Here is a 12,125-nt window from a genome sequence, read left to right as displayed (position 1 = left end):
TATCGAAAAAGAATCATAAAGATACAATCATCCTCATAAAATAAAATATGACCAAAAATATGAAACATATTCCCTTAACTTTTCTACTGTACTTTCACAGAAATGTATTAGGTGAAGTCAGCAGCAGCCACATATTTTTTCTAGCCCCGGGCCTCCAGATGGATTAATCCGGTCCTGATCTGTACCATTATCAAGTTTTTTTTTTTCTCCCTCATGACACTCATACAGTACGTTTAATGAGATATAACCTACGACTTTAATTATTTTTAAATAACTTTTAAACTTTGTTTTTACTTATATAATTCCCAATGATAAGTTATACATCAATCGATAGAGTACATAGAACTGAACGGAGTAAAATACTCGAAATTAAATTATCATGTGTGTTTTCGAGAAAAAATCCATTTAATGGCACTAAAATGTATCTTCAATTGTAATAATAGTTCATAGTTTTTATTCAGCAGAAAGTACACTACGTGATCAAAAGTATCCGGACACCTGGCTGAAAATGACTTACAAGTTCGTGGCGCCCTCCATCGGTACTGCTGGAATTCAATATGGTGTTGGCCCACCCTTAGCCTTGATGACAGCTTCCACTTTCGCAGGCATACTTTCAATCAGGTGCTGGAAGGTTTCTTTGGGAATTTCATCCCATCCTTAACGGAGTGCTGAACGGAGGAGAGGTATCGATGTAGGTTGCTGAAGCCTGGCACGAAGTTGGCGTTCCAAAAGATCCCACAGGTATTCTATAGGAATCAAGTCAGGACTCTGTGCAGGCCAGTCCATTACAGAGATATGGTCGTGTAACCACTCCGCCACAGGCCGTGCAGTATGAAGGGTGCTCGATCGTGTTGATAGATGCAATCGCCATCCCCGAATTGCTCTTCAACAGTGGAAAGCAACAAGGTACTTAAACATCAATGTAGGCCTGCGCTGTGAGAGTGCCACGCAAAACAACAAGGGGTGCAAGCCCCCTCCAAGAAAAACACTACCACCTCCGAATTTTACTGTTGGCACTACACACACTGACAGATGACGTTCACCGGGCATTCGCCATACCCACACCCTGCCATCGGAAATGAAATGAAATCTTTAAGTTTAACGTCCCACGGTTATGCCGGCTAGGCTAAAGGAGACGGTGATAATGAGAGATGAGTAAAATGGTGGAATGAAGAAAGTGGGAGGAAACGGAAGAATCCCGAGAAAACCCACGAGCACGGTGTTTGTCCACCACAAAGTCCACACGGAGCGAGCTGGAATGGAACCAGGGACCCCAAACACCGGAGGTGAACGCTCTACCACTGAGCCACCGCATCCCCCTAGCCCTGCCATCGGATTGCCACATTGTGTACCGTGATTGGTCACTCCACACAAAGTTTTTCCACTGTTCAATCGTCCAATGTTTAAGCTCCTTACTCCAAGCGAGGCGTCGTTTGGCATCTACCTGCGTGATGTGTGGCTTATGAGCAGCCACTCAACCATGAAATCCAAGTTTTCTCACCTCACGTCTAACTGTCATAGTATTTGGAGTGGATCCTGATGCAGTTTGGAATTCCTGTGTGATGGTCTGGATAGATGTCTGCCTATTACACTTTACGACCCTCTTCAACTGTCGGCGGTCTCTGTCAGTCAACACACGAGGTCAGCCTGTACGCTTTTGTGCTGTACGTGTCCCTTCACGTTTCCACTTTACTATCATATTAGACACAGTGGACCTAGGGATGTTTAGGAGTGTGGAAATCTCGCGTACAGACTTCTGACACAAGCGACATCCAATCGAAGTCCGTGAGTTCCGCGGAGCGTCCCATTCTGCTTTCTCACGATGTCTAATGACTACTGAGGTCGCTGATAATGAGTACCTGGCAGTAGGTGGTAGCACAATGCACCTAATATGAAAAACGTATGTTTTGGGGGGTGTCCGGATACTTTTGATCACATACTGTATATGTAGAAAATACAATGTCACGTAATAGGTTGAATCTATTACTGTTTGCGACACACATATTACCTGTAACATAAATTCAGCAGTTCACTTTACTGGCCGGCCTTCATAAGTGATTTGCCAGGTGCAAAATTATACTATGGTGGTAAGACATATCTGGCATGCTTCTACACTTCACCATTGCTTTCAATTTAGTATGAATAATTAATAGAATGAAAAAACGCAGTTGAATTCGATTGAAGAGCAAACCGATTACAATCTACGAATAAAGTCTGTCAACTACTAGGCTATTATATATATATATATATATATATATATATATATATATATATATATATATATAACTTGAAACGGTATTACTGGTTCTTGCTTTAAAAATCTACTTACCTTTAATTTGGCAGCTCTCTCATGCATTTGGGTCATATCTTTCTTAATAGTTACCAACTTTCCTTGGTACAGTTTTACTTTAGTGAACTGAAAATATGATATGTTTTATTAATTATCCAGTTAATTAAACTATTATTTGTAATAACAATTTGTAACTATCTAATAAGTACAAGGTAAATTCAATCAAGACTACAGTGATTTAATTCAAAACATCTTTACATTTACATTAAAATGATATGCACAAATCTATGGAAAATAAACGTCTCAAGTTACATACTGAACAATAATAAAAAAAATACATAATCTAAATGTTTTTGTTTCTTCTTTTTCAAGAATTTAAGAATTCAAGTTTGTTACATGAACTAAAATAAAGCAGAACTAACTGACACATTCCAGGAATAGAATGAATTAATTAGTTTCAAAGTTGTTCAAATTTTAAAATTAAGAAGACTTATTGATGGATATATTTTGTACTGAAATATTGCTAATAAAACGAAACATATTCTTTTTTAATTTTGTTATAAAGCATACCATTTCTTGAAGATTGTATCGTGCCTGCGCCTCCGCAAACCTGTCATTTTCTTTTTGAAGTTCTTCTACCAAAGTGTCTTGTTTCTTCCTAAAAATAACAGCAAAACACATTTTGTTTTCTTGATGCAATAACACATACCATGCTGATAGTAAATACCAGTGTAACGAAATTTTAGGACTTCCGAAATTAATTTCTTATAGCGAAATTTTGCTATTTGAAATAAGTCAATTCTCAAGAACTAACCTGTTGTTATATCCACTACAAGTTCTACATTACTGCAAGAATTTACAGACAAAAAATACGAAATGTATACTTAAATACTGAAAGCATGCAAGTACAAAAGCATGAAGCGCAGCTGCTTAACCATTCATTGTGTAACTGAAAGACATGTGTTAAACAATTTTTAAAGGGTTATGTTACATTAAAATGAACGTATACATAATTAAAGCAAATCCTTAATTTTTGCAATTAATACTTTACAATATGGGTAAATTTATCTTAGCTACGAGTTGGTTCTGTATTTTTTGGATTGGTAGAGGCACAAAGCTTATTTAATAGGCTAACGCTCACTTGGTAACTTTCAAATCGTTATCCTTCTCAAGCGATCACATACATATATGAAAACTGGCTACCATATCATCTAAATAATAAAATAAAAAAGACATTTATATTATAGAACAGAATGGATTTTAATTATATTTTGAAAAAAATAACGACAAATATATGAAAAAAGACGAAATTTTCATTTGTTATACTGAAAGTTCGAAATTCATTCAAATGAAATATGTTAAGAGACATTAAATAAGGAAAGAGGCTTATAAATAATTTTGCAATTCTGAATATTTCGTTATACTGGCGTTCATTACAGCGATATTTTACTTATGTCTAAAGACTTATCATTTTATATTTTCAGTTTAAGTATTACATTAAATTCTATACGCCTATCGACGAAAGAACAACTTTCAGCAATCTTCATAATACCTCGAGTAATACAAAACACACATCCCTGCTTCAATGAAACTGAAAGTAACTTCAATCCATATCAATATTATTAAAAGAGTGGGAGCTGCCAAAAAAATCTGCTATATACTTAGGTATTGTTAATCGAGAATTTTATGGCAGAAACAAAACAGACGTTCACAAAGTTTGTTCTTTCGGCGACAACAGTGCAGTACTCGGAATTGACTATGTAACATGAGATAATGTGACATTACAAATAGATATGTGTTGTTCACGAACGAGCGATTGTTCTTCAGTCACTACTTCTAAACTGAAAGAGCTGATTAACTATTTCGTTCAGATCTAGTTCGATTCGAAATGCGCGATAATCGAAATAGATCAGAAAGCATCATTTGCTTGTAGAAGTCGAACTTTGCTGCTGTTTAAAACACCTACTGTACACTCTCCAACGAAAAATCTCTTCTCTTCTTTCTTCTCTGACTAACAGTGCATGATACAACCTGTCAGATGCTCAAGAACTGTGAACTTTTATGGCCTCTCCTTTCGATTAATTTGTAAAACATAATTGGAGTTTCAGTCTACGTTTCTGCTTATATGTGTTTATATACGATAAAGTCCCAACTCAAGGACTACAGTAAACCTTGTCTACAATTTGTAACAGCAGGGAACAGATATTACATTTAGTTCGCAACTAAACGAAAATGAATTTAGTATCGAGCATATGGAACACGTTATAGTATATATCAAAAACTAACCTGGATAATGTTCCTTTTCAAAAAATTCTTGCTGATATTTCCAGCACGTCTCAGGCGTATTCTTCTTCTGGACTATGGCCTAAGAGTATCCTCTATTCTGTTATTCACATACTAATGCTGTTAACAAACAGCAGTGAATTTACATATAAACTCTTTATGTTACAGTAGTTAGTGTACTAACCCTAAAAAGCCACATGTTCTGTATTTTTTAAAAATTATCTAGTCCTGTAATCTTCTGCTTTTCATATTTCTTCCAACTTCCGTAAGTCTAAATCTGTCTGAGCAATGTTGCCATGATTAACATTATTACCAATGTAAACAATGCCAACAAATTTTAACTTCCAATTTTTATTCCTGTACGCTTTTTTTAATATTGTTATTTCTTTTTTAATATTGTTATTTCTTTTTTAATATTGTTATTTCTTTTTTAATATTGTTATTTTTAAAGTATTACTAAGGTATTTGTAATCTTAATTTTTTTATTAACATAATTCTTAATAATATATCCCAGTCCTCCCCAGTTTTTTTTCTTTTCTAGTACTCAAAAGTGGGTTTTTAGTCCAAAGCTTCAAATACATTCCTTTCGATATTATTGGTGGCAATTAATACCTCTACCTTTTGTACAGAATGTTTCGAAGTTTGCAAATATTTAAGTAGGTCCGAAACAGCTTCTTTGTTCTTGTGAGATTCTCTGATGTGCTCCTTTATTCTAGCGCTAATATTTCTTTTCGTCACATCAATATAAAAGGCGTCACACGAACAATAAGCCTGATATATACCCCTTAGGCTAACTTTAGTCACAAAATAATTTTTCTACTGACTTAAAAATCTTTCTAAGTTTCGGGGGGTGACTTAAAAACTAATTTTAAGATTGTCTCTCTTAGCTATTTTCTCCAGTTTGTGCGATATCCCCGGATACAAAGGAAACAAGACTCACGGAAGGCGTCTTGTTTACAAATTTCTTCTGCTCCATTTTCCCTCATCTTATAATGGAAACAAAAAAAAAAATATATATATATATATATATATATATATATTTTTAAGAAGAGAAACCCACTTTTGAACGCTGGAAAAGGAAATCCTGAGGAGGACTGGGATGCGATTACTTCGAATTACATTAATAAAAACAAAAATTAAGACCATAAATATCTTAGTAATACTATAATAATAATAATAATAATAATAATAATAATAATAATAATAATAATAATAATAATAATAATAATAATAATAATAATATAGGAACAAATATTCGAAGTTAAACTTTGTATATATTGACAACAATGTTAAGCATGACAACATGGCTTATTCAGAATTTCAACTTACGGAAACTGGAAAACATATCGAAAGCAGATGGTTACAGGACTACATAATACTAGGCGCTCGTGGAACAAGGATGGCGAGGTCCCTATGATAGATTCAAACCCCATTAAAACCATAGGAGGATATACGAGTTTTTAAAAATTCACACTTTCAAAAATGAAACAAGAAAAAATGAAAGATAGTCAGATCAATTAAATATTCCTCATTCTCACTTCCTGAGTTCAGTTAACTTTTCTCGAATGTTTTTCAACTGATCCCCCGAAAGGAAAGAGAAGAAAAAACTGCCTCGCCTCCTGGCGTCGGTTGAAAATCATTCGCCTCCATCGCTTCTGCCTCCGTAAGCTATTAGACAATTTATATTCTACTCTCGGAACAATCCTTACAACAAAGATCTGAAGATTAGTGAAACCAAACCGAAACAATAAAGACATAATGAAGATATCAAAGTGATAGAAGTAAATGAATGTGAAGATGAGGACGATGATAAATATTATTCAAGCGAAGAAGCAGATGAAAAAATGATGACGTCTGAAGGACGAAAAATTGAAGAAACAAATTCGACGAATATCGACATTGATGCTTCCCTGGAGGAGAAAAAACAATTAAGGAAAGAACAGATTACGAAGATGGAAGAATGCCTTCTGCATGCTACCTGTGTTAACTCTGAAATTGATTAAAATGTTGAATTGTTGTCAAAATTTAAAATACTTGACTGGCCTGCAAGTGAAGAAAACTCGATTAGTGCATTTAGATATTCTGGTTACTTCCAAAGGGCATACCGCATTTATTCCCTTAAGATATTCCTGACTTCACGATACTCACTAACCCACCATGTAAAGTGACACCTTCCCACTTTTTTTAAAAGACTTTTCTTCACTGACGTGAGATTTAGAAGGGACCCGCGATTCAGATTTCATGCTCTCAATACAAGTCAAAGACATAAGGCAATCACAAGGCAACGTTTTTGTTAAGAAAGGCGGCATGAAGAAAGTATCTATCGAAATTTTAGGAATTACCTAAGAACGTAATGCACTACAGTGCAAGACTGGATGGAACCGAAGCTTTTAGGAGTTCATGTAGCCAGAAGTCAAGACATGGTAAATCAGTTGGGATGTCCTACCTTCTCATAACATTCTCATCAGCAGATCACCAATGGAATGACTTGTTCGATTTCTTCTGGAACGTAAAAACATTTCAAAACCATTAAGAGATTAACAACGGATGAAACTTTTGTATGATAAGCCAGCAGATGTAAACTGGCATTTTGTCAAGCGATTCGAAGCACTTCTGGAAACCGTATTGATTCCTTATCTCAAAGTCAAGGATTATTGGCTCCGCTTCAAGTGGCAATTTAGAAGAAACATTCACAGTCTGCTATGGATCATTGGAGCTTCTGATCCTTATGTCATCGAAGAATTACATAAGATAGGTGTAGATATAACAAAGGTTGCTCAGTTCGACTACATCATCAGTATTTTTGATGATGGCTCAAAGTGGTCATTAGCAACTTGTACGCATCCAGAGCCTGGCTCTTGGGAGTACGATACTGATATATGTTTCGTCTCCAAATAATGACACAAATTTGTAGTGGTATAATACAACTGTTAGCGTGTTGCTTTTATATTCCTTAGTGAATGCATATAATATTTGTTAACTTGAAAATCATCCGTTGTCTTTATGATATTGTAAACCGTTATTAATATGTGGTACTAAATAGAAAAAACTTTTCAAGCACAAATAGTGATGTCCTAAAAAAAAAATAATTTTCCTATTCTTCAATGTGACCCATGGGTGTTTGTTTTGTGCAGATAAGTGTGCGTCATCTGCTTAATTCCTTTTTAAGATTTTTTTAAAAATCCTTTTTAAGATCATTGTAACGTATAGTCTCTTTCTATAGAATTTAGAAAATTTTTCAAAAATTTGACCTTTTGGCCTTGAGAGTGACCCTAGATAGCTAGTTTGGTTATTGGATCTCGGTATTGACCTAAGGCACCTACATACCAAATTTGAGCTTCCTAGCTGCTATAGGTAAAAAGTTATCTTGTTTACAGAGAAACATATTTCACCCCATTTGCGAATTTGTATAGCTCGTATCTCGCCATATTATTTTAAAAAATACAGAACAGGTGGCTTTTATGGTTAATGCATTAACTACTATAACATAAAGAGTTTGTATATAATATCACACCACTGTTTGTTAAAACATTAACATGTGAGTAACAGCATAAAAGATATTTTTAAGCCTTAGCCCCGAAGAACAGTAACCATGGGACGTACTGGAAATATCGGCAAGAATTCTTCTAAAATGGAATATTATCCACGTTAGTTTTGATACAGTGAATGAACTTACTTGGAACAACTTTACAACACTGTAAAATACTTGCAAAACAGAATTCTACATAGCAAAGTACACGTATCTTTGTCAAATGTTAGATTTTAATTATTCAACAACAGTAGGTTTTCACTGCCATTCTGGTAGCATTTTCAAGACTGTTAAAAAAAATCATTTAACATATTTCTTTAATCCATAGTTTTCAAAATGTTGACACTATTGTCGTGAAAAGTTGACATCGTTCACTAGCTGACAATAAAAATTCTACAAGAAGAAAGGTTATATATTTTGTTCTCATTTTGCACAACCTCAACTGAAGTAGAATATGAATGAGTCTTGCATATGAATGAAACTACGCACCCCCATTAATAGAAGTGTATTTTATAAGATCAGATCAGTTCAATTGGCACTGTAAGCCCATTCTATATTACTTCATTAACCTATTAGGCACTTTAATAACGATCTTCAAACTATTGCAATTCGTCAGTAACATATGTGATATGTGGCAACATTTTTGTCCAAATGTTGAAATTGAAAATAGTATTTAAAGCATGGAGTTAAATGACCAATCACCAAATACCGAATTAATCCTTTTGTTTAACTTCCAAAGGACGCTACAAAAAATTGAAGAAATATTACTTTGACGTTACTGACTATTTTAATAAATTACGAAATTGTTTATTATAATTGTCTGTTTTGTAATTCTCCGAGACACTGTGTACTACAGAATTATATCTCAGGGTTGTCAGGGATTTTTCAAATCAATTTTTCCTGACAATTCCAGGTTTTCCTTTATTGGAAAATTGATGTTTTATTTTTTCAGTTTTGGCAGCTACAACTACGGTATATTCTTGATATGGAGTTACTCAAAAACATTATACATGATCCCTCCGCTTACAGTTTGGTTAGGATAAATTTTATTTAGAATAAGACATGACAGATTTCACACTATTTGTGTTTGAATGGGCATTTTTCAATCATTTTTGAAGTTCTTTTTTAAAAATTAATGTCATCAGTATACAAAATTCCCTGACATTTCCAGATTTTTCAGGTTTTCCAGCCCCCTGGCAAGCTTGTATCTAGTGTATTTTCTTTTCGTTTTGGTAAATGTGAAGTGACATACAACTTACTCCTCCTCACGAAAATATAGTTTTACAAAACAACTTGATTACAACCAGGTACAAAATATAAAATGAAATATTAAGCCATAATAGTTAATGAAACTAAATAATAATAATAATAATAATAATAATAATAATAATAATAATAATAATAATAATAATAATAATAATAATAATAATAATAATAATAATAATAATAATAAAAACTACCTACGTAAGCTCTGTCAGCTGGTGTTTAACTTTCCTCAGCTGAGGTTCATACAAAGAAAGAAAACCTTCAGCTAATTTGTCGACTGATTCGTCTACTTGTCGCTGATCCGCAGTGGAACTGAAATACAACATAGAAAATTAATTAAATGGATATTAATTAAGTTAATAAACGCACTTTTTTTTATTTCGTTGATTCATTGAAGTGCAATTAGAGATCAAACAATCGCAACTTTCTCAGCGTCAATATCAGAAACATTAAAACAAAATTTGTAAGCCGTAAGGACAAATCAATGGATCAACGCATATTTTACACACACTATACCATCGTACATTGCCTAAGAAGAGATTGCATCATGAGGGACGTCCTAGAGGGTATGGTGGCGGGAAAGAGAGGGAGGGGGCGAAGGAGACTACAATTAATGGATGATATTAAAACAGAAAGATCATACGCGAAGACGAAAAGGTTAGCGGAGGACCGTGGAGCATGGAAGCTTCTCAGCTGCGGCAAGTGACCTGCCAATAAAGGCAGAATACCTATGACGATACCATAGTTGATTTATGAAATGTCATCAAATAGCGTAACCTTTTCAGTAACATTAGAAATTTTCTAATGAAAAAGTAAGTCGTATGATCAACGCATGTCTTATAAACACCTTGAAAGCATCTCTAATGTGAATAATTATCTGCAATATTTCGAAGACTAATTGATCTTTTAACAGCAACAGATCCCGAAGTTTACATGTTTCTATTTTTCTTGCACGTTTTATTCATTGAATACCTTAGAAATGTGTATCTTTTATCAGACTTACATAAAACTTGAATAAATAAATAAATAAATAAATAAATAAATAAATAAAATAACGTAAAGGCAGAGGTGAAAGTGCGGGGGAACGCAAGGGGAGGCTGTCTCCACACCTCCAGAGAATATGTACGGCGTCCCCCAGTTCTTAAATAATTACAATACGCCAAGATAGGTAGGGGGACCGCGTGACGTCATGCCGCTACCTACCGTTCCCTTACCTTTTTAGATCCACTTTTACCCCTGATTAATAAACATATTTTATTTTCCCCAGATTCACAGCTCTAAAAGTTTTAATCACGTCAAATGATGTGAAACCCAAACAAAGAGCAAAACCATTTAAATATGACGACGGAGACACATCCAAAACAAAACATGAACTTAACGTTGTGTGAAATTATTTTCTCCATTGCTGAAATGGACAGTGGATGTAAATCTGCTTAGATAAGGGTCCGTTTGTGCATAATTTATGACTTAGCAATTTAGTGAAACCTCCTACAGATGTCAGGAGTTGGCTGGAAAAAGACCTTTCATAATTTTACACAAGTAAACTATGTGCTTCATAGATGGCAGCAGGGTTCTACTTAGTTTTGCTGTCAAGCACTTTGGTAAGTATAAAGTTTTAAACAAATACTTTGAACCAAATGTAGTATCTTATGATAATTACTACTGAAAAGGTAATAATTATTATCTGAATAGACCATCAATTATAAAATTTTTTAGACTATCATGTTTTTCTCGCATTTTGATTGTTGTCAAATTGATCTCATAACAAGATTTGCTGACACAGTAAGTAAGATCATACTTCACAGGATCATTTCTGTAGTATGATTGGCATGTGTCTTTATCGAAAGATGAAGTCACTTAAACCACGATGACGAGATATAGTTACTTTTCCTGAGCGTGAAGCCGACCATTAATCCTTCTGGGTTGATTGGCCATTGATGATCGCACCCACTTCATTCAGAAGTGCGGAGGGAAGAGTAACTTACTGAGTGGTTTGAAATAACAATTATAAATACAGAGAAAACTCTCTAAAGCGGACAGCCGTGGGGAATCAAAAATTGTCCGCTATAGAGAGGTGTCCGTCTTAGAGAGGTTTCGATATTTTCTTACGTAAATTAGTAAATAAGGTGATATGTAATTACAAACTATTCAAGGTAATTTATCAAACCGTTCTATGACTGTGGGTATGTCGACATCTGCGGATTCTCCACAAATCGCTTTGAAAGAAATTTTGTGTCTAATCCGAAACTTCTCTAACCACTCGTTCGAGACCTTGAAATCTGAAACATTCATTTCTGTTGCTACCTCCAAATTCCTAGCTTTTAACATCGACCCTAACACAGGAATTATTTTCATTCCGTACTCTATAAAGACATTCACTTGCACACCAACTTTGTTCAAAGCAATGAGACACTATTTTTATTGTCATTTTTACACCACAACTTTATTAACTTGTCTTGGTTTTGTATTATCTCAGGTGCTTGTGGTTTACCGATACAAAAATTTTCAGCTATCCTTCGCACACCTCAGTATTCTTCGAAAATTCAATCAATTCGATTTTAACATTAGCGCTTCTCGTGGCATTTCGAAAGCTCACAACAACTTACACCTTATTGCTTATTCGATGCAGAATGACTTAAAAAGATTTCCGTCTACAAATAGAGGCATTAAGACAATATGCGAATACGCGGACAAAAAATAGCAAACATGTCTTCTGCTTGATTCCAGCGGAACAGTAGAATGACGTGTCATCCCAAA

The 12,125-nt window shown here is 34.4% G+C and overlaps 1 protein-coding gene and 1 non-coding gene across 4 annotated transcripts in view; one reads left to right on the top strand and one right to left on the bottom strand.

The window, feature by feature from the left end:
* Nucleotides 1-12,125, bottom strand: part of Pldn (biogenesis of lysosomal organelles complex 1 subunit pallidin) — a 31,677-nt gene that overhangs the window by 3,874 nt on the left and 15,678 nt on the right. For all 3 annotated transcript variants that reach the window (XM_081735840.1, XM_081735839.1, XM_081735838.1), the window contains exons 3-5: nt 9,567-9,680; nt 2,861-2,948; nt 2,330-2,416 (exon numbers count right to left, since the gene is read on the bottom strand). In XM_081735840.1, the coding sequence (XP_081591966.1) occupies nt 2,330-2,416; nt 2,861-2,948; nt 9,567-9,680 (289 nt within the window). The remainder of the gene's footprint in view (nt 1-2,329; nt 2,417-2,860; nt 2,949-9,566; nt 9,681-12,125) is intronic.
* On the top strand, nt 11,157-11,361 carry LOC145669333 (small nucleolar RNA U3). The gene has a single exon (XR_014128193.1). It is a non-coding gene; the product is annotated as a small nucleolar RNA U3 (small nucleolar RNA).

The sequence above is a fragment of the Thermobia domestica genome, chromosome 13, assembly GCF_964235325.1.
Source record: "Thermobia domestica chromosome 13, izTheDome1.hap1.1, whole genome shotgun sequence".
Classification (NCBI taxonomy): domain Eukaryota; kingdom Metazoa; phylum Arthropoda; class Insecta; order Zygentoma; family Lepismatidae; genus Thermobia; species Thermobia domestica.
The sequence above is the reverse complement of the archived record's forward strand: the minus strand, read 5'-3'. Positions and strand labels throughout refer to the sequence as shown.